This window comes from Tinamus guttatus, unplaced genomic scaffold (genome assembly GCF_059628265.1).
Source record: "Tinamus guttatus ecotype Peru unplaced genomic scaffold, ASM5962826v1 Tinamus_guttatus_pri_ptg000030l, whole genome shotgun sequence".
Taxonomy (NCBI): domain Eukaryota; kingdom Metazoa; phylum Chordata; class Aves; order Tinamiformes; family Tinamidae; genus Tinamus; species Tinamus guttatus.
In genome coordinates, this window is record NW_028288564.1 from 2,941,831 (window position 1) to 2,965,035 (window position 23,205).

Below are 23,205 nucleotides of genomic sequence, written 5' to 3' on the forward strand. Positions count from 1 at the left end.
GATCTGACTGGCGGCACTTGCCAGATCCTGAAACAAAGTTTTGGAAAGGCAGAGAAAGCAGCAGTGCAGGTTATCACTTGCTTCAGTTTGGTCCATGTTCAGCTGCAGCGCTGAGGTTCTCCCAGGGCTCTTTTCTGCAAGCTGCCTTCTGCAAAACTTTTAAACTATGTTTTTGTTGTGGCAGGGGACAGAAAACCCACACCCTGCACGTATCCTGATCCTAAACTCATGAGAACCTGGAGCAGTGTGTCTGTGTTAGTGTGTGCTTGCAGAGCCCGACCCTCTCCACAAGTGTCCCGGCTGACGCTGGGCGCTGGAGCGATCCCCCAGCGGCGGCGGCAGCAGCAGCAGTGAGGGCGAGGAGGCAGCCGTGGTGCCTGGGCCCTCCTGTTGTGCTCCAGCGTCGGGACCGGGTTTGTTTTCCTTCGTGCTTTTTAAAAGTGAAATATTTCTGGAAGCTGTTTCATAGTAACAGAAAGGATGACCTAGTGAAGATCTAGTTGATAGCTTCTTGAAGATGTGATTTAACAGATGTGGTAGGTTGGTGCCTGTTTTTTAAACTTAGGCAGTCAAAATCCTTTGTGTAATCACTGAAACCTAAGACACAGTGCAGAGATTTCTAGAGTTTCTTTCTTTCTTTTTTTATTTTTTGTAACTCTTTCCCTGAATAATCAGACTGCATCTGTTTTGAGTTAGGTCAGATGTTTCATCCGCGTCCACACTCAATCACTGGATCACGTGATGTGTGTTCGGTTCCAGTCCAAATGCATGTCATATCTCCTGGTGCTCCGTTTCTCCACGAAATGCCTCCTAGTGCTGCCCTGGTGGCTCTGGAGTTACTGTCTCTGAGGCCGACCACTTGCTCAAAATGCTCAGAAGTGGCTCACGCCAGTGTGGCAGAGCTTTGTAAGAATAACCTTAGGATAATCTGTGGTCGTGTGGGCTTTTTTTCCTCCTTTAACACACTGTGTTTGAATTAAACCACTAATTTGCAACTGCTGGAAACATGATACAGGTAAGTAGCATTTATATAGTTTTACTTGCTTTGCAACCATCTGCTGGTATTTAAGTCTGGAGTAACTTATGATTGCATTCGAAGGAGAAATAAACTTGGAGACAAACTTGGAGACAAAAAGAGAACCTTGATTCTGTTTTTTTTTTTTTTTTCTCTATTTACTTTGCAAGCTTATAAATAGTTTGATTTGCTTTTTGAAAAGTATTTTTGTCATTCTTACTTATATCTGTTAAAGCTGTGAGTCTGTCAGCAGAACTTGAATCTCCGATCTTTTTAGTAAAGGGAATATTTAACAAGCATCGTGTAGTTTTTAGTAAGGCCATTTTACAGTTTTGATTGTTTCTGATTTCTTTTTAAACACTGTTTACTTTTCCACAATAAACTCAAATCTACTGGTGGCTTCTTTAATACAGAACTGAAATGTGAAACCTGGTTGGGCCCAAAATGGTATGTCAGACACGATTAGGAAGGACATATGACCTACAGTTATGAAAAAGGAAGTGTTGATCAGTGGTGGAGTTGGCACTACTTGTGCTTGTTCCTTGAGCAAGTTTGGCCCAGCTAAATATGAAGGGTGTCCTGACACAATTTTTTTATATACTTTTTTTTATACAAATGTGTGTAGTAATTAATGCAATCTGCTTCAAAATTGTCAAACCTCTGGGATCTTCCCAGAGTTTTCTTGAAGATGGAGGAAAAAAATCTGTTTTCTTGGACACAGGCCTGAGACTGATCCTAGATTCCCTTTGTGGGTCTGCAGTGGGAACCCAGTGTTCTTGTTCACCTAAACAGGAAGAAGCACTGGTGTTTCAGCTCTTGAATGGGACTAAAACTCCTTTTTTTATCCTGCTGCTTCTTCTGGTCTTTCTTACTCATCGAGACTGTCTTCAATGTGTGCACCTAGCACAAGTTGAGGCTATAGATATTATCACAATAGTTCTTCTAATAATAAAAATACCTGGTTAAAAAAAAATCATAGTTAAAAATTGTCAGTAAGAAGCATGTTGGCTACTTCCTGGTTTTTTTTGGTCCATTTAATTCTGTGTGGGTGATTGATTTTGTGTTGGTTAGATGAAATGATGATTTTGTGGTCGTTTGCTGTATAGTTTTCTATCTTCTCTTTGAAAAATGCAGTATTTTGCAGGCCAGCTAATGATATTTCTCATGAGTAAATTTATTTGGATGGATCCTTATGTTTTGCCTAAAGGTGTAATTGATTTGGGAAGAGACGTTCTGTCTATGTAGGCGTTATTTTCTGCAAATGAAACCTCATAAGTATATTAGCACAGTCTTATTTTATTTTAAGGTATTTTTGTGTCTGAATTCTTTCACTGGAAGTAATGAGGTATTCTGGGAATAGTCATGGGGCTGACAGCCCAAGTGATTCCATGACCTTTGTTTTGCTCTGCAGAGCTCTGAGTCGCTTTTGGAGCAGCTGGCCAGTTTCAAAGTCTTCACAAGAGAAAATCGAGAGCCTCAAGAAAAATGGGCTTTTATCCCAAAGGAGGCTGCACTGTTTTTTTATACTCAACATAGCTGGGAAAATGTGTGAAATAATGCTGACTTAAAAACATTTTTTGAGCTTAATTTCTCATTTCCAAACCATCTTGCTTACTCAATTTCAATGAAATCTAGCAAATTGGCAGTATAAGTTTGTATTCAGGCTCACCTAAGTGTATTGAGGCTTTTTTTTTTCTTCCCGAGACCAATATTCTCTTTGCTTAAGATCAGCAGAAATACTTGTATAAAAACACCATCTTTTCTATGCATTTTTCTCTGATACTTTCTCTAGAGTTTCTGAATCTCTTCCTGCCTCTTAATTTCTTCAAAACTATTATTGGTGTTAATTTCTCTAATAAAGGTAGCATGTAGAAGATAAATGAAAGATGGCAGCAGTGTTTGTGATAGGTACATGATATGTATCAGTTCTACAGTGACTCATGGTAGCTCCTCTGATAAAATGTGACCCCTAGAAGAGAGAACAGTGAAGAGCAAAACCTAGCAAAAATAAAGCCAGAAAACTGTGCCACATGATCAGAATTCTCAACTCAATGCAGGTTAGCCCTTGTTACGTGTACTTTATGGTCACTGTTGCAGGACTGAGTCTTAAAGAAATGGTTCTGGAACTGGCGTTACATATTTGTGAAGGGAAATCTTTTTCCCGTTTGAGGACTGTCTGGAGATTGGAAGAAAATGACAGATGTTGTCATTTCTGTATGCTGTTAACTGTGTGCTATGTTAATTCATTTCTTGGTGAAACAGAAGTGAAGAACCAGGAGTCCAGGGGCCAGGGGATTTGTTTTACACAGCTCAGGCCTCTTTTTCTTGTTTTCTGAATAAACAAGAGTGTCTTCTACCAAATGTACTTGAAAGGCCTGTACTGTAGCCCTCAACTAGAAAAAGATCTTACCAAGTCAGAAAACTGAATGTAAAAGTAGATGATAAAGGTCTGATGAGTGCAAATGCCTAAGCAAGCCTGAAGCTTGCATTCAAGAGGGTGCAGAAAGAGCAGTCCTTGGACAGGAGCACCCAAAGAAGAGGAGGGAGATTGTGTGTCACACGGTGAAGCAGTATCTTTCACAGACATGTGCAGGATGAGTGTTCAGGCATTTGTGTCAGCATGCAGATCAAGTGCTAGCTGCAAGAGAGACAGGGAGTGAGTTTAATCAGAACTTCTGAAGGTCCATGTCGCTTAATAGTCCGCTCTTGCTTTGGTTTGGGCTACTTCCAGACAAACGTGCTGTAGAAGAGGTAGATCTTAACAGCATTGGTACAATTTGGGGCCAAGGTTTGATCTTCTCTTAAGCAGGGTAGACATCTGCATAGAGGGGGAGGTTACTGTAGGCAGTGAGAAAAGACAAAGTGTCTGGTAAGGATTCTGGGGGCGTGAAAAAGAGAAAGGTCAAATCTGGAAGATCTTATGACAGGGTGGCAACAGACTCTCACATGGGTTGAGACAGAACAGTGTCAAAGATGATACCTGCATTTGCACCCCAAGTAACTAGAAGGGAGGATTTTAGGTTCCTTCAGTAAAACGGGTGAAGGGGAGGTAGCTCTGAAGGTCAGTGACTCAATTTTGGCCATATTAACTTTAAATAGATGAGTGGGCAGCTATGGTATGTCAGAATAGGCCAAAAACAAAAGGTATTTTGTTTGCTATATATGCAGTAAAAGTGTTGCTGAGTTTTTGCCAGTGAGAATATTTGCTCATGTTTAAAGATGTAACAGTATTACTAAGAGGAATGCAGTGTGTATTTGTGATCGCCTTTATTTTCTCAGTATACTCAAGGATAGTTTTGGCCCAAGTTACTTTTTGTGAAGATAAGGAATGGAAAACTATGTAATTATAGATGTTATGAATGCCAGCAACATGCTTGAGCTTCCTTTTTTTATACTATTTACTAATTTTTAGACCCTGTAGTTCTCTAACATTTAAAACACAAGACTTGTGGGTATCCATTAGTGACACGCTGTGATGATGCAATATCTATTTGAAGATTGTGCTGCAGATCTTTGCTTAGCTTTTAAAAGTTAAATATAGATAAAACTACAACAAAATATTTTTGTCTCAGGCCAGAAACATTCCTCAATTAATAAAATATACAGAGATGAGATAAGGGACAATAGTGGAGTTTTTGTGCGCTGAAATTAAATAAAATGAACTTTTGAATTTTAAGTTGGAATGGTATGGCAGGCTATGCATAACATGAAATTTAATGTGATATTTTTGGTGTTTTTCAGGGAAAGGTCCACCTTGAGCTGAGACTGAGTGAAGTCATAACAGACACTGGTGTCGTCTGCCATAAGCTTGCAACACGGTAGGGTTGACTGCAGAGTTATGAAAAAACATATTAGTTACAGATTGTGTGCAATACTTCAATTAAAAATGGTTGGAAGAATCAAAACATTGGTTGAAAGTTGAATGTCCTCATGCTCTGAACTTACTCAATAATTGTTCTTAATATATGATATCTTTATGAATTTATAAGATAACAAGGTGCTTTTTATATTTTCTCCTCCCTTTCTCCACATGATCTAGGTAATTTACTTCCTGACACTTTAAATGTTAATAAATCACTTATCCAGTTTAGTCGTAGCATAAATATTAAAAACACATTAAAGAATAATATTAATGTCCTCCTACTTTGCATTAAGGATCTTACAAGCTAAGCAAATTTAGAGCATAATGTGCTTGGTGACAGGGCGTTACAGGGCTGGCTTAACAACAAGTGTTCCATCAGTTATTGAAGTAGTCTCTGCCATTCCATCTCACTTCAAACTAATTGAAGCCTTGGAAGCCCCAAGACTCAGGTGTGAGTCAAGATTTCACCTTCCGATACAGAGGAGTCTGGGAGGCCGTGGCTCTGCCAGGAGCAAAGGTTGTGAGGCTGCTGCTTCAGGCTGAGCTGGTAGGAAGCTTGGATTTTCTCTGTGGCAGAAGAGCTGTCCAAATTAGAGTGTCAACCTAGGAACAAAGCCTTGGCAAAAGCACTGATGTCAAATGCGGGCTTAACAATAGGGCTGGTCAGAACTTTCCTAGCAGAGCACTTTTCCGTTGACACAGTTGCCAAATACTTGCTGTGTATGATACTATCAGAGCAGCCTTTGCAGCTGGGACCTGTTAACAAATGCAGGTGAGTCGCGCTAGTTGATCTGCATCCTTCAAGGCATGCTGTTGATAGGGCGATGATCAGGACTATGCAGTCTTGCAAGCCTGCATACATCTAGCCCTGCCAAAGCTCTGTGAGTTGGTGTATTTGGAGTCTTTCTCTCTGCAGTCCATTGATAGGGTTTTTTTTGTTGTTGATTGGCTTGTGAAACATTCCCATAAGCTTCTGTAAGCAAGGTGTTGCTCAATAAATACAGTGCTTGGACTGAAATGCTGAAAAAACTTTTAACCACTCTGTCTTAGTGTTCAGATGTTTAAAGCTTTTCTCAGTTTAAATTAAGCTCTTTAATGGGCTCAGTTTAAATTAAGCTCTAAAATGGGAGCCCAAACAAACTTTTGTCTGCTGAAGCTGTGCTTCCCCGTGTCTTCCCTCTCTTTTGAGGAAGATCTGAGCTGATCTGAGCACTCTATTTGGCTCTGACTAGTCTCCAAAAATTATTTGTCATTTGAGTGGTAAGTTAGAGTAAAGCTTAGGTTAGGAAATACTTATTTCTAGAGTATATAGATACATTAGTTCAGGTTTTTGTGGCAGTATATCTTTCAAGTGGGAAAAAGAAGAGGAAGAGAGAAAGGGAAATAACGCGTCAGAAAAACAGCACTTCAGAATGTAGTATAATTTTCTTTATGCAGCATGTCTGTATATTTACTTTAGGAAGTGTGCAAAGCTTTTCCTACAGACTCTGTCTCTGTGACATTTTCCCACACTGCCTGCAAACTTTCAGGTTTGTTCATAGATTGTTTGGTTCTAGTACTTAGACAGATAAGGAGAGAGCATAGTAATTAAGTAGTGCTTGATTAAATGTCTCTGTAGCTAGGCACAGTGGGAAGGTTTGCCAGTGGGAAGAATGGAGAAGGTAGGGAAGGTAGGCAGTTAGTTATAGGTAGTATATGAGTATATGAGTAAAATGTAGAGGCTATGTGAGTTAGAAAAGTGAGGTCCCAAATGAAGTATGTAAATACACCTGATGTTGATGCAGACAGCTCATGAAAGCTCTTTCAATGCACAAGCAAGATGAAGCTGTAAGACTGTGAGCAAGAACTCTTTTTTTTTTTTTTTTTTTGGTTTTAGTAGGGCTCTTGGGTGCAGGAAGATGAACATGTCCTGTAAATTACCATGTTGATACAACTGGTTGAGCAATTCAAGCTGGTGAGGAGAACCAAAGCTGCTTCCCATGGGCAACAATTTAGAAAGAACTTAGAGATGCTTTCCTACGCTGCAGGATAATGCTTGTTTCAAAGACACATAAGCAAGCTCACTGAAAACTAGGCCCAGCTAGGAAATATTTCCAGACACTGATCTAGAAAATCAATTTTCTCAGTTTTCTTATCAGCTCCCTGGCAGGACATATCTTGAAAACAGAGCTTTCTTCAGGCCCGGCAGCATCACAGAGGGCCTCGGCGGCAGCCAAGGCCTCACTCAGTCGGCAGCCCTGTGGAGCAATGGAGCAATGGAGCACGCTGCCAGCCGAGCTGCCCGGGAACGTCCGTCTGAGGGGAAGGGTAGGGGCAATAAAATTGCTGTGTGCTCAGCTCTCGAACAGTAAGAAGTACATTATTTTAAAATGGAAAAGGCCTATAAGCTTCCTTAGTTCTGTAAGTGAATCCAAAAAAATAAAAAATAAATAAATAAAAGGTTAAAAACTGTTACCTAATAGCTTCTCCCTAGGAAGCATTCAATACTTTCATTTAGTCCTAAACCGCTAAGCTGCTGTGCTTCATCAGAGCCCTTCAGAGACTGTAGCCTTTGCCAGCTGGTACAGCACAATTTCTCTGGCTGAATCTCTGCAGCAGAGATTAGGAGGGGAAGCATTAGTGGATTTAAGAGTTACATTGACAGTACAGATGCAGGCACTATGATCAAACTGCCCGTGTCCCCAAGTGGCTCCTGCTGTCACCCTGTGTAAGAACTGGATCTCGTCTTTGTGGGCTCCTCTGGGAGCCCTTTGCCGCTTGTGGCTTCTCTCTGTGGAGCTGCTGGGAATCTTAATAGACCGAGTGACTAGTTTGCTCCGAGTTCTCAGCTGGTCATCCTAAGTATTTTATGTTCCTAGCACAGGACTCAGGCTTCTGATGTGCTCTGTGTTTGTGTGGTACATGAGCAGAGCCAGCCTGCTGAGTGCAGACCCTTGCCCAGGTGCTAAACAGATAGGAGAAAGCACCTGTGGGCTTCGAGGCCGGGCTCCACGTAGCTGCCTTCATGCTCATGGCTGGTGTGCCATGCAGTGTGTCCTCCTGGGTACACGCTGTGCTTGGGAAGAGTAAATCTGTTGAGTAGCTTCTGCTTTTCTCCCTTCTTGTCCTTTCCACACAGAAGGCCGTGGGTTGTCCCCTGCCCTGTACAGCTACAGCCTTCCTGGCTGTCTTCAGTCACCGCAGCCTCTTGTGGACACCAACATCTGGCCTCGTCTTTTACTGGCTGTAGAGCGAGGCCCATCTCATGTTTGTCATGTGGTTTGGCACTTGCAGAAATCTGTAGTTTTAGGAATATTTTAAGGCAATAAGGCCCCAGAAGGAAACAGTATGGACTTTGCCACGTGTCCTGCTCCTTGTGCCTGTGCCTGTTCTAACGCTCACCTTTGTGCCGACACCAGTTTTGCAGCAGCTGCATGAATAACAGTTCTTCCCCACGCCCTCAGGATGTTTAAGCTGGATGAGTCCCTGATCCTGTACACACTAGAAACTGCACAAAATGTTTTTCTGTTTAGTTTGGTTTTTGAGCACTAAAGAGGGAAAGCAAGTGGCAGGGATGAGGGAGGGCTGCCCCTTCTGCAGCCGTGGCAGCTTGCAATGCTTGAGCGAAGGCAGAAGCAGTGTGTGCATCCCAATTCTGCAAATAACTCTGGAGAAACACCGGCGCCTGCCTCTCACGACGTTGTTCTGAAGCGCCACATTCCCTACGCAGATCCTTCCTGCTTTATGACGGAAGTGCTGAGAAAGGAACGGCAGAGCTTTTGTAAACCTTTCTTGGCAGCAGCCTCGGTGCTGCACATCAGTGTTGGTGGCAGAAAGGTGCTTCCCCCGGGCTTTAAGAGCTCTGGGATAGTGCAGACAACTTTCTCACTTGCAGAGCAGCCTAGGCGAGGATCAGCGGGTAACATGCGTTCAGGTTTATCTGATAAAGAGGAGGGCTCCCGGAGATCACTTGGTAGCAATCCACGTGTTTCACTCTGGCCGAGCGACCAGAGGCACCGTTTAAAAGCAGTGTTCTGTATTTAGCAAGATGACATCTGACTTCCAGAATGCCTGAAGGAACAGACCACTGAACTCCTATTGAAAGCCAGCGTGAGCTGGGAGCCTCACTCCCTGCTCTTCCTTTGAGAATTCCAGCATGTGTATGTAATTAGTCACATTTAAATGTCTGTATTTATTCAATGTCCCCAGCTGCTCCTTCAAGTGTTGTCTTATGTCTTGTCTCTGAGGTTTAAAAAAAGCTTGGAAACATCTGTTTTCAAGAGCTTCCCCCCCCTGCTTTTGTGCTCCCATGCCCCCAGTAAATCTATACGGCTGAATTATAACTTATGTGGTTTAGCAGCCTCTGCTGCCTTTCCTATGTGGCAGCACAGTTTTCCAGCAAGTGATTCATGGATCTGCAAATACGTTACCGATGGTGCAGCTTCATTTGCTAAATGAAGCATTTGTAACCCTGGCGTGGAAGACATGCTGCTGCTCTGCGTTAATTTGTGAATTAATCTGTGTGACTCTTGAGTGCTCCAGGAGATGCGTTCTGGCCATGTGGAACAAAGTTAAATGGGCTCGTTTGCAAGAGCAAGCAGGAAGGAAACAACGAGTAGATGCGACATCTCTAAGATAAACACTTCAGGGGTCATTAAGAGAGCAGGGACTGAGCTGTGGGCATTTCAAAGCTGGAAGAGTCCCTTAAACTCTTAAAGGTGGGAGGGATGGGGGTTGTGGGCTCGGTGATGGCTCCCCAGCTGCCTCTGCCCTGTGTACTGAGCTTTTTGTGGGCAGCCCCTTCACACTCTGGCTGCGCACGGTGGCACTTTACTTGTCTGTGAGCTTTGGAAAATGGTGTGGGCTGCCCACAGGCTGTCAAGCTCTGCGCTGCATCCTTCTGCCTGGGGAGCTGTGTGTGAAATTCCCTTAGGCAGGGTGGCCTTTCTAAGCTTCAGTGTAGCGGATATTCCATTCTGAGACGTTTAAATGGTCTTTTGCTAGCCACGGTTTTTGAGAGGCAAACCCGCAGATATCGGGTCTAGTCAGCAGGGCTAAGAAGGCTAAGAGGAAGGGCTAAGGTAATTGCAACTCCTGTTGGTGGATCATAAGTCAATATTAACCTCAGAGTAGGAGAATACATGATCATATCTTGAGTGGTGAGGGTTTGCTGTGGTCACCTGTAATTGCATTTGGCGGCATCTTAAAAAGGACAGGAATGCAGCTAGTCCTTCAACCATGGCATATATTTCAATACTTTTATGCAAAATCAAAGCATGCAGGCATCATCTTTGAGTCACCTGAAAATTTTTCTTTTCAAGTGAGCTTGCTTCCGGCTTTTCTCGTTTATGCTGGAGCTGGTTTATTTTCCTGTGGATAGCTATCTTCATTAGATCACAGCAATAAGTAAAGAAAGTCTTCAAAGGGTTCAATTAAAGTGATAACTTTGAAATGTGTGACTTTACTGTATCTGTGACACTGAAGACCAAAATGTTACTGCTGTCTGACAGGACTCTCTCCCTGACATTGGTAGCAGTGGAAAGCGAGAGTGCAGAAATGGGAGCCAGCAAAGTTTCAGATAATGCTTTCCATGTTTTTTTTTGTTTTGTTTGGGTTGGGTTGAATGTCACATGGATGCAGAAAACTCCAGAACGTATTAGCTTAATTTAATTTCTTTAATCGTTCACAGTATTTCAGAACAGGCAATGATGTTGCACCGATGTGACTCCTGGTTGTAAAGCACAGCAGACTCTGGTGACTTGGAGCTGAGCAGAGACCCCAGGGTGGAGCAGGGGTAGCCCTCCCTTGAGGGTGCTGTTCCCTACAGTGTTTTTCCTTTCCAAATTCGAGGAGATGTTGTACAAGAAAGCCAGCAGGAGCCAGGAGCTGCTGTCTCGGAGCAGCTCACTGTATTTTGTTACTGTGCAAGGCAGCAGCTCTCGGGCTGTCGATCCGAAGCTGCTCCAGCGCGAGACGGCAGCTCCTTTGCGGCTGGAGCTGGGAGCTGGTGTCTCTCCAGCTCTCCGCGCTGTTTGCCTCCCTTCGCAACCTGTCCGCAAGCCGCCTGCCGCCTGTGTCCGTGTTAGCTGCTTTGAGGTTTAGAAACGGGTTTTGTGCGGCCACAGATGAGCTTCTGCCTGGTTACATGGACACAGCGTGCACAGAAAACTCTGAGCTCGCTTCAAGGTCAAATTAAGTTTATTTCCCTGCCTGAAATTTGAGCTGAGTGAGTTGGGGGGAAAAAAAATGGTGCTACTGACTGCAAGCAGGCCAGTTTGGTGGTTGCAAGGGTTCATTCTCACTAGAAGTAAGCACCTACTAAAATGTGTCGCAGGCTTGTTTGTCTGCAGATCATGCCCTGCATTAGGCTATGCCTCTTCCTGCAGCACTGCGTCTTGCTCATGCTTTTAATCTTGTGTGTGTTTCATAACAAACTGGTGGGAAAGGTTGTTCCAAGATTAAATCACGCAGCATCTGGTATTTCCCGGTGCAGTGCTGCAGGAGTGTGGCTTTGGGGAGTGCTCGGGAGCAGGAGGGGCTTGGAGGCACACTGCTGTCTGGGGCTTCAGTGCTGAGCAGGGGGTTTCCTTCCTCTCAACCCTGGCGATGGATGGCAGGGTAATGAGCTGCTCACCAGCTGAGCATTTCTCTGCCTTTTGCTTCTCTTCTGCCATCAAAACTCCTCTTGCCCATTCTACAGCCTAAATCAAGTTTAAACTGTTCGCTCCATCAAGCCTCCCCATGTCTATAAATATCACTTCCTCCTCCTGCCAGATTTCCCAAGACTGAAATTTGTTTCATCCTTCTTCATTTTCATATTTAGTGTTTCTTCACTGCTTTCTCCTCCGTTCATGAAATTCTTCTCATTTCTTTAAGTCGCAAGCAAAGATCTTAATTCGAATCCATGCTTCCGATGAAGAACAACTTCTTTGGCTAGGGTTCGAGGCCCGCCTCGCGCGGAGAGGGCAGAGCGGTTGCCGTTCAGCGGCTGAAGGCTGAGCTCTCGCGTGGCCCTTGGAGCGCGTCTAGGGCTGGGCTGGCGGTGCAGGGCTGGAATGTGTCTGTTCTAAGTCAGGCTATTTCAACAGTAAGTGCCACTGTTAAAATAACTTGAGGGTACATCCTGTTTTGCACAGAGTAAATGTAGTCTGGGATGATACATTGAGGCAAGTTATTCAAGCACAAATCCCTTTAATGAATTATTTTTAACTTCTAAATGTACTTGAGGTCAGTATTAGATGGTTGGGGGTGGGTATTAGAGAGTACGTTCATGGTATCCATGTTTGTAATATAGATGCAGAAATGTTGAGAACTGTTAACACTTTGGGGTACTGGCAGTACCCCAATTTGTCTGCATGCTTTCCTTTGCTCATGTCCTTTAATCAACTGAAGAAGTTTAATTAATTGCTTTTGGGGTAGGTCCCTAGGAGAAATTTCTAAGCTGTTTTGCAGCCCGACCTGTATCAAATGGCTCTTTGGTGCACGCAGTATTTAGCATAATCTAAGGGTAAATATTATGATTTCTCATTCTGAATGACTCTGTTGGATTTGGTACAGTTTCTGTGGTAAGTAACATCCTGAAAAAATGTTAGTCAACCTTCTGAAGGAGCAATATTAGGGGACATAATGAAACTTGCAGATCTCACTTCTGCTTTACCTACTGCTGCATGTCACTACTGCTGCAGGAGGAACATTCTTGCCAGGGTAATATTTAAGTGGCAGAGTGGGGTAAACTGCAGGGTAACAGGAAAGTCACAGGGAGCTAGCTGTTAAAGTTGAGTGGGTTTTTTTGTTGGCGTGTTTGTTTTGCAAATATAAGGAGCATGGTACACAATGCATAGGAAACACTCTTTAAATTCTATTGTTCACAGAGCTGTTTGTTGAAAGGAAGTTGCTCCAAAAAGTCTGCCTGTGTATGTGATATTATGATTAATGAGAAAATACGTTTTCCCCAATCCTTCAGGATGAGCTAGAAATCATCTTTATGTTTCTGGATATGTCGTACAATAATATGAATTTAACTGATTATGTGCTATGACTAAGTTCTCTTCAGAGTCCAGAGCACTAATATCAGCAGTGTCAACTACATGTTTTTTTATCTTGGTATAGACATTTTGGGTTGGATGATAATTGTGAAATACTTGTGCTGTGCCACTGATTGTGTAGTTGTAACGTGTAAAAGCGCTGGTGAATGGAAAAGGTGAAATGTCTTTGAGTTCACTTTTGAAATTTAGTAGTACTTTGAGGTCAGTCATTTTCCATGTACTCTTCTATTCTCTTTCTCCTCATTCCACTAGATTGCTAGTTCTTCCTTTAGTGATTTTTCTTTCTCAAACACAATGAGAAAAGGGAAACACTTTGAAAGAAAATGCAATACGTGATTCTACAAGCACAGAATTTGGCAAGGAGGCTGTGCTCTTGCCAAAGGACGCAGTAGTATCTGCAATTAATTTAGACTCATTTTCCAGTTGACTTGTGTCCAAGCTGATGGTTTGGTAGTAATTTCATACACATGAGTTTCAAACAGAAGCAGGACTTCAGCTAGACTGCACTCGCAGATGTTCTAGCTGGGCTCGGTGTTACTCCTTTTGTTGTGTGACAGTCCCTGCTGCGTTGGCCTCAGTTTTATGCCTTGGTGCTCTAACTACCACGTTGGTAAGAGGCGGCACAGTGTGACGGTTGCCTCTTCCTATTTGGGTGTTTGTGAGTCAGCGGCCACAGAAAATCACCGTATTGCCATCATCTGCAGCCCTTTCCTCCCTGGGCCCGTTTGGCCCTCTCTTCTCTGTGCAGCCAATGGATTTAAGAAAATATGTCCAACTGCAGTATATTTGGGGATCTCTACCATGCTTTCAAATTTTGTGGAAATTACCAATAGATTCCAAAAAAACTGCCATCACAAAAAAAAAAAAGGTAAAAAAAGAAACCCCGCAATTTTGGCAGATAGCACTTTCTCATAAGCCTTGCTTCTGTAGAAGACCAGACTAAGCAGATATTTTTCACTGGAAAGGTTTTATAAAGGAGCTGCAGGAAGAATTGGTGACCCGATAAATGTGCCTTATGGTGAAAGAGCGTTTGATTTATTCAAGAAAACTTCAAAGTTTGAAACCATAGTATGTAGTGTATTCACAAGAGGACCATTCTGACAGTATGTTCACTTATTCTTACCTCAGTAATTCTCAGTTGTTGGAAGATCTAAAGGGAAACAAGTAGTAAAGAACTTATGTCTGTCCAGAGGTGCTCTGGAGATGGCGTAGACAATATGTGCTTAATGCAGAACTTGACTTGATGAGCGTCATGAAAGATGTCAGACTGCGCAGTCTTGGAGTGTCTTTTGGTACCTTTGGGTACCAAAATATGAGAAGAAACCTTAAGTGAGTATGAACTGCTTGTGTAGTAATAATAGAGCTACAAAGCTGGTGTGGGTTGCTAATTAGGGCTGGTTACACCAGAATAGCTGCCTGACCCTGCCCTAATTTGCATCTTGTTTTTCCCTAAGATGAACTAAAGTGACAAGCAGCTATAACCTTTTCTAAAGAGCTTACTCTGCCTTGCTTTTCATTCTCGAGGAGTCCCACGTGCTCTGCAAACAGAGGTATAGCAACCACTTTGTGGAGCACAGCCCCTTTTGGGTTGGAACATGATGGGTTTGGGTGACCGTGGGATGCTTGCCCAACCTCTCAGGGCAGAAAGCAAAATGACAACGTGCTAGAGGAAACGGTCAGCCCGCTTGCAAATGCTGTTAATGTTCCTGCTAGAATAGCAAGGTTACCGTCCGACTCTCATCCTGCAGAAAACCTCACCTAGTACTTCATTGCATCCAAACAGTAAAGGTATTTTAGTCTTCCACTGAACAGTCTGTGCCTTCATTGCCGGATGCCTTCCAGGTGGTGCTCTTGGATGATTCAATAGCATGAGAGCAATTGGAAAACTCTACATCACCTGACATTTTCCTGAAACAACATCTGTAAGACAACATGTCTACCCATTTCCTAGGGGGGAAAGCATTAGTCAGGATCATCGCAGGTGGATGTTTTCCTAAGGTCTTAAACATTGTGGAGAGTTTCAGGAGCCCAGTTTTTTTTTTAGCTGTGTTGTATGGATGATAATAATTTATTACTAAGGTTTTGCAACTATTAGAAGGGTTTTTCTGCAGGACTTGCTCTCTTTGCTTCCACAAAAAGGCCTGAAAAAGGCCTTTTCTGCTGTTTCTGTCCCATTTGTACAGTGTAATCCTCTAGTCATAGAGCACTATAATATTCACTTACAACAGAAATGGCCCATTTCTCTGCTGAGCTTTGCAAGGTGGATGAGGCAGAGCAGGAATTGAGGGCAGCAAAATTCATACCAGTGTTGCCAGTACTGATGAGGAGAGAGGGCAGCAGCTGATCCACATGTTACAGTAACTCTAGGCATGTTGCCTTACATGTGAGGGGTTTCAATACCCACTTAATTTTAGCATAACAGCACAGTACTTGTGAGCAATATAGTAAGCGGTTGTTTATCACCAGGGAAGCAGTTCAAAGTAGGTAAGTCACCATTCTGTAACAACTCTTTTCAAATGAATGGTTTATGAATCCTCTTTGACCTCTCTTTTGGCCATGTCATAGACATTGAGGAGGATTTTCTTGGTTAGTTCCATCAAAAAGTGTTTTTCAAGCTGTGCCTTTTGCATGCCTGTAATGTTTGTGTTTCTTGCAATGAAGACCTTTGTCTGCCACACTGTAAAAAAAAAAAAAAAATCAGATTAGTAGAACAAGCTTGAGTGTTTATCTGTTTGGATAACTAATGAAGTCTCAACAGTTCTGCTTCCTGGCTGCGCTTCCCAAACCTGGTGTATCCAAAAGCTAGTTTGAAATGTCTTTTTTTAATATTATTTTGTTGATGTTTGTTTGTTTTTATTATAAAAAGCAGTTTATTATAAAAAGCATATGGTGCCTTCATTTTGCTGTTAGATACATGACAGCATGTGATTTTCCTGTGCCCTCCTACCCCACTTAGGTGCTGGTCTCTACTTGGAATGGGGTATGTTACGGGATTTTTTGTTATTTAAATCTAGACAGCATCAAGTTAGTGTTGTTAATTCTGGAAATGTAGTTAGAGAGAATTTCTTGTGTTGACTCTGACATATCATAAGCTAATATAAGCTCGTAATAATTGTGATGAATGAGCTGAATTTGAATTACATAATGGAAGTATTGCATCTGTAAAAAAAATCACTGCCCTTCTAATAATAAATATTGTTAATCAAGATTAACAAATCTGCTGAAGTCAGAAGTTGTTTTTTTGACTTTTTGAAGTCAAAGTTGGTTTGTTTCAGTCTATATTTTTGAAGACTGGAAAATTACAAGTACCTCAAGTGAGCTGAGACATGACTGGTTTGGAAGATTGTCTCAGTGTTTAAAGTCACATTTGAATGTTTTTTAGATCCATTAATAGTCATTTTTTCACTTTTAACTGTAAGCTTTTATCTTTTTTATCTTAAAAAGGTTCATGATTTGCTGCTGCAGTACATCTAGTTAAATATGAAAGAACAATGTGAGAAACTAAGTGAAACAGTCATCAAGGATTTATTTAACAGAGAAAACACAGTATTTGGGCTAAGTAGTAATGAGAAGAAACTGACTGGACTTTCATCCTATCACAGTTTTTTTTTATTTATTTAAATGACTTTATATCTCATTCCCAGCACCCCAGGAGTTGTTGGGATTTGATCCAGACGCTCAGCTGATGTATTTGCTCAGTCCAAGACTTCTAGGTTGTTGGGTGGTTTGGTAAAAGGGTGCTGCCGGATGAGATGTAGGAGCTTTCTGCTGTACTTAATGCTCTCATGGTTGTTACAGGTGTCTGTACAAGTTGCACACAGGGTTGCCCATAGATTTATTAAAATAGGACCATCTGTGGCCAAACTGCAACGGCATCTTGGCTCAGCTGTACCCACCACGTAGGCAGAAAGCCTTACTCACCAGCAAGTTAGGAAACCCTTAGCTAAGCCCACGGTGTGCAGCTTCTGTTTTGCTGCTTTGATTCCGTTTCCCACAGCTGAATACTTTTGTCCCTCTTCTTCAGAGCTCTCCTATTTCCTCCTCTCTGTCTTAAGAAATGTTAAGCTTCCAGTTTTAATCTCTTCCTTTTTTTTTTTTTTAATATATATATATATGTACACCTCATAATCACATGTCCCATTTGGGATGAATTTCAGTACCTCCAACACTGGCCTCTCTGTTTCGTCTGCCTTCTGCTCACCGGTTCTCAGCGTGTGGAGCAGCCACAGATCTTTGGGGCTCCATGGGCCAGGGCGAGGAGAAGCGGCACGCGCTCGTTTTGCCTCCTGCAGCACAGACACAGTGACCTGCAGGCCTCTGCTGAAGGGAGGCGACTTTGCAGCACGCAGGTACCTCCCTCCTGGGCACGGATTGGGCTTGGACACCTCTCCAGCCAGAGACCAGGACAGCTGGTGCCATTTCACCTCCCTAAACCCCGCGTATCCCATTAGGAAGCAGTGCATCTTCTTGGGCCAGAGCTCAGTTTCCAGTCAAAGCAAAAGAATGGGGAAGGCCTGGGTGTCACTAGCTGCCCTCCTTACGTGGCCTCCCTGTGTCTCAGGCTTGCAAGCTGTGTTTTGGGCTTTGATCTTCTCTTTTTCCTTATCAGCCTGTACAGACACTATCGCCTTTCTTCAATTTGATACTGCCTCAGGCTACTGACAACTCAGCTAAAGCTGTTGCCTGGGCTCTAATCATTTGCTGCATATCGTAATTACCGTCATTTTGTCTCTTCCTCTTACATTCCTCATTAACCCTCCTGTTGTAACACAAATGCTTCTGCAACTGCCTTGCTGTGTTGACCCATTCCTTGGCTTCCTGCCATACTACATCAAATTGAAATTTCTTCACTTTTCTTGCAAGAACCAACACAGTTGTGTCATTTGTCTAATTCATCCTTTCCTGGCTGTACTTTCATTCTTGCGTAGCTGTTTCATTGTAACTTTTACATATTTCTTGCTTTGGCACAACTAGTATTTGGGTCTTCTGTCCCCTCTGAAAATCATTTTGTCCTGGAAATAGCTCTTTCTGCATCCTTACCATTTCTATTTCCTCTCGCATAGTTCAACTGTTACTCCCTGCTAATAGCGGGCGATGCAAGTCAGACTCACGCAGGAAGAAATGATGATGGCAGTGCAAGTAATAGTCACTAAAACAGTGCAACTCGGAATTTCAGCAGGCTTTTGCTTTTGTTGAAGTCATCAGGAAACTATCACTGAGTATTATTTAACCTTTTTCTCATATATTGACTTGCTTTAAGAAAAATCTCAAGTAGCTTTTAGAAAACTTGTAGCTCTCGTTTATTTGACTCACCATGGCTAAGTTGCTAATGAATCAACATCTTGTCTCCTAAGAATAGTATGGCTGGCACCCACCTTTTATTTTGCTTGCTTTATTTATCATGCCAGCTGGTACTCTGAAAATGTGTGGTTTTAAAATTCTTCCTAGAGCTGATATTAGGAACCTGTTTTGGTACTTCCCCCATATAAGTAGAGGCTATTACTGTTAAGAAATGTTTAGACTTCTACTGACATGATAATTTTTTGCAGTTTCTTTGAAGCAGTAGTGGTGGTAGGGAGATATGGGTGCTGACAGGACGTCATCTTCTTTGTATTTAGTGAAACAATTTCTTGTAAGGGTTTGTTCTCAGTGCACAAAGAGTTGTTTGAGACACAACAATGTTTTGTTACATCTGAGTGTGTAACAGCAGCAGAAGGATTATGAGAACAGCCATCTGGTGATGTGCTTGCCTGGCCTCCAGAAATTGATGATTCAGGAAATTCCTTTGTTCTAGGTAGCTTCTTTGTGCTTAGTAGTGGTAGATGCAGATACATCCTGGCCAAACCCCATTAGAGCACATGAATATGACTGGCTTGGCTAGTTCTGGTCCACCTAGATCAAAGGAGGCCTTGGAACTGTTCTTGGTTTTGGTGGAAGAAAGAAGTCAGCCCCTGGGTCTGAGAGCAGCACTGTGTGCCAGCGGGGACATGAGGTTGGCCAAGGTACATTTGGCAGTGTACCATGCAGCTTCACCTCAAAGTTCCTCTTGCAGTCCTGGGGATGAATAAGGAACTAAGGTTTGCAGTGCAGAGCTGCATTGAAAGGAAAAGACATTCAATAATGAACTGAGTGTTGCCAGGAGGGGAAAAATGCCACTTCTTTACTGTCAGACTAGACAAAAAGACTTGGGCTACTGTATTATGAAGTTAGAGGTTAATAGCTTATTTTACCTATCCTAAAAAGTCTTTTCACAAAGGGAAACAATTGAAGACAAGGGACTCAGAATGATACGTTTGTCACCACATGACCCTCCAGTCTGCTAGGAAAGAAGATAAAGGGGGATCAAAGAAAAGTAGGTCACATGCGGAGTGCTGGAGAATATACCTTACCAAAGAAGTACTAAACAAAAGAAACCAAAGAGGCTTTATTTTGATGACAGTTCTGACGAATCTGGCACGTGGTATTGCTTTTAAGCACTCTCTGGTGGGACTTAGCACACAAAGCACCACGTGTTTAAATAACAGCTAGTTCACCAAAGCAAGTAAGGAGGAGTTATTTTGTCTTGGAATTGAAATGGAGAAGCATCTGAGAAGAACCAAAAATTATGCCTAGGAAATGAGAGAAAGCCTCAAGCTAAAGAAACTAAGAGTGCTGGATCAAGTGGAGATTGGAAATAGAAGATAAGATTAATAAAATATATCGGTAAACTTGACAAGCTTAAGGTTGTTTCCAGAAACCCAGTACGCAAGTGAAATCAGTTAAAATGCGTGGGTTAGGAGAGAAGTTTACCTGTAGAAAAGTGATGTGTTTTCTGTTGGGGAATTGCAATGAGAAAGCAGTGTGATTTGACCAAAGGGTGTGGGAATGCTGTGCTGTTCCCTGGCTTGGAACTGAAGGAAGAGTGGAGCACGGCCAGGTACGTTGGAAACTTCTTGGGAAAGTGTCTTAGTGTGGAAAGAACAGTAAAGTTAACATGTGTACATGTTTTAAGAACAACCATTTCCCTTCTGCTTTCTTTTCTCTGTGTCTGTTTTTGGATTGATTTTCCATCCTGGCTCACAATGACACATGTACATCCTTGACTAATCAGAAAAGTCTCTAATTTTCAAATAACTTACGCAATTTCAAGGAAGGGGTGTGGGACTCCCACAGGCTTGGATCACCCTCCTGTTGCTTATGACAGACCTGTTCCTGAGTAAGGCTCTGTAGGAGGCTGGGCTACAGCTCCTAGGTGGCAGCCCAGGGGCAGGGGGAATGAGTACCCTCTCAGAGGTGTGCTCCTTAGCCTTTCTGCAAACTATTTTAAATAAACCTTCCACTCTCCACCCCCTCAAGCTTCTATAATCTGTAATTTAAAGAGAGTATGTCCGTGATGTGTTTGGGTTTGGGGTTTTCTTTTACCCTCTGGGAATTTTCCATAGTCTATTTGAGAAGGTTTGGTCATGAACCACACTGAAAACTGAAATCTCTAGTTCCTTGAAACCTGTTAATTTTTTTAAACCACAAGCAAAATACAGTGAGGCAGCTGTGCTGAGAGTTTCCCATATGACCCACCACTAACCTTAGCCCAGCCCCGTGGCTGCAAGGGGTGGCTCACCCTGTCCCAGCTGGCCTCCATGCAGCTAATGATCAGAAACTACCAGTTGGGCAGAAGAGGCTCTAGCAGCCGCCAGACATTTTCCCTCTGGGCTCTGATGAGTCAGCTTGTAATTCTTGTATAATCTTGATTGTCTAGGCTTTTTTTTCATTAACCTAGTACACATCTGGTAAATTAATTCTGCAGATGAATAGAGCAAAGGCATTCATTTTTGACTGACTGTTTTTACTGCCTCTCACTCCAACCGTCCCTGTTTTGTAGAAAACAGTATTATATCTTTTTGTGTGTGTATGTTTTTTCCATCTAATCCAGATATTAGCTGTCAGTCTTAATACTGCAATACCCCTGCAGCAGGATTGGCACTCATTTTATGGTGTGTCTGAGCTAAGATTTTGTCCTACCTCGTTTCCTGCTTGCAAATTAAAGCCTGTGTTTTGGTACTAGGTTGGGAAGGGAGGAGTGTTAATTTACTGAACAATTTTCCCATGACTAAAGAAAATGACTGTAATGAAAGTTCTAGGATTAGTTTCCTACAGCTGATGAGAGTACAGTAACATGAGTCAATCAGGCTGTCTTGCTGAATTTTATTATATCTCAAACTACTGCTTAATAAGTTAACACGAATGAGCCTCTCGCCAGACATACCCTTCATTCCTTCAAATGAGCAAGTCTTCAGTTTCTTGCATGCTTTCTCCAGCATCATTATACATTAACTATTTTTAAATTACTTGGAAGGCTTTGGGTGCAGTTTGTCAGTGGCCGTTTCCTGTTTTTCTGTATTTTTTTTCTTTCAAGGTTGTTTTTGCTTTTCTCATTCCCATGGCACACAAAGAAACGTCTTTCACTCTAAGCTATCCCGAGTATATAAGAACATCTGTGCTCTCTGCTTTTTTATCTTCTTTGCAGAGAGCATAAATACTACCCTCCCGTTTTAACTGCGCTTCTGGTCTAGCCCAAAAGTGTTTCTGTTGTTTGCCAGGGAATGGTGCTTCGAATATGGCTTCATCATCCCCATGTTACACTCAATCAGCAATTTGAGCTTTATGGAGCTAGAGGTGGCTTCTGGACCATTATGCTTTCCCAGCTACCTATAAGCCTACACTCCATTAGTTTGTGTAAATCCCAATTTGAACTCATGCCTGCTTTTGGCATCCCTGACATCCTGTGGCAGTAGGCTTCACAATTGCCTTATACCTGCCTTGGGAATAGTGCTTCCTTTTGTTTGTCGTAAACCCTCTGCGTGCTAATTTCATTAGATGCCGCCTAATTCTAGTTTTAGGAGGAAACATTCTCCGTAGCATTCATGATTTTATAAGCTGCTTGTGAATGGATGATTTTTTGGCTTCTGCGTTGCAGAGTTCCAACCTCTCGTGCCTTTCTGTGTCATCCTGCAGTAGTTCCCTGGATCTCTTTCCCATCTAGAGCTGGGAACAGGAGCAGCGCACACAACCTCAGATGCAAATGCCCTGCTGCGTGTGTTGCTGTGACCGCTCGGACCGGCTCCTGGTCCTGTTTGTCTTTTAACTGATGGCTGAAGTGACAGCAGGGGAGTAGCCACAGACACGTGACGAGCTTTCCTGTGTGGCATACTCTGCATGTTCTTGAAAGGGCTGCTTTTATTAAAACAGGAATAATCCTCTTTATGAATGCGCTTTCACTGTGTTTAGGTTTCACATAGCCCTTCCTGTGCGAGTGAAAGCTGGCTTGGAAGCCATTCACGAGCAGCAGAAAAATTGGCCGACCGCTATAAAGGCATTGAGCTAATATTTTATTTTAAGGAACTTAGTCTTCTTTAAGGAAGCAGTGGAAGGGGTGTGTTTTTTGATGCTAACACATGGGGTACCATAGTTCTTTTTTCAAATGGAAATATGTTCAAGCCATATTTGCTACTCTAGAATTGCCAGCTCTCAGTATAAAGACTACTAGAAGAAAAGTGGTCTCCTCTGTCCTTCCATGAGAATCAAGCTGAACATGTTTCTTCAGAAACATTTTCTGTTTCTATTTCTGGATTTTTCTTCCTGCACCTCTCCTAGCTGCTCTGCCAGAGGTCTACTGTGGTCATTTTATTCACATCTGCTGTGTGAATTTAGAAAGTAGTGCTTGCCTTGCAGTATTAAGTGCTTATATTAATATACATACAAAAAAAGAAGCCCCGTTTTTTCACGTTCTCTGTAAGACCAGCTGGTTGGATTTAGGGTAGGACGTGGTTTGCCTGAGGACGCTTATTTAGTGTATCTGTAATGCCTCTGAGAGGCACAAAGCTGGCAAATACAGGACCCCTGGGCGACTGCTGCTGAGAGCAGCAGGAAGAAGCCCGAACTCCCCTCTGCATTCGGACCACCAGTTCTGGTGTGGTGTGTATTGGCTTTGAGGCTTAGTGGGACATCCATGTTTCATTTCCAGCTGGCTCTGTGATGGCATTTGTGCCTTCAGGGTAGCTGTTGGTGTGGTAGATACCTGCCAATGTGGACATGGGAAAGGCTTCCAGTTCAGTGTGGAAAGTGACTTTTGTAACACAACAAAAGATGTCTAGAAATAAAAGCAGCAGAGTGCCTACCTAATCTGGGCTGTTATTGTGACTGTTGCCTTGCTTTTGATCTATGATTTCACTTGAGTATTCAAAATAATGAACATAATTCTCCTTTGTGTCAATATTAATGAATCAGTAATGAAAAGAAAATTCATCGAGGTTAGCAATGGAGTGCTT

At 42.6% G+C, this 23,205-nt stretch overlaps 2 protein-coding genes across 2 annotated transcripts in view; one reads left to right on the top strand and one right to left on the bottom strand.

Moving 5' to 3' along the window:
* Positions 1-23,205, bottom strand: part of CDC16 (cell division cycle 16) — a 441,073-nt gene that overhangs the window by 136,282 nt on the left and 281,586 nt on the right. The gene's annotated exons all lie outside the window — the stretch shown is intronic.
* Positions 1-23,205, top strand: part of RASA3 (RAS p21 protein activator 3) — a 124,237-nt gene that overhangs the window by 65,677 nt on the left and 35,355 nt on the right. The window contains exon 5 of the mRNA XM_088530517.1: positions 4,757-4,833. Within this exon, the coding sequence (XP_088386643.1) occupies positions 4,757-4,833 (77 nt within the window). The remainder of the gene's footprint in view (positions 1-4,756; positions 4,834-23,205) is intronic.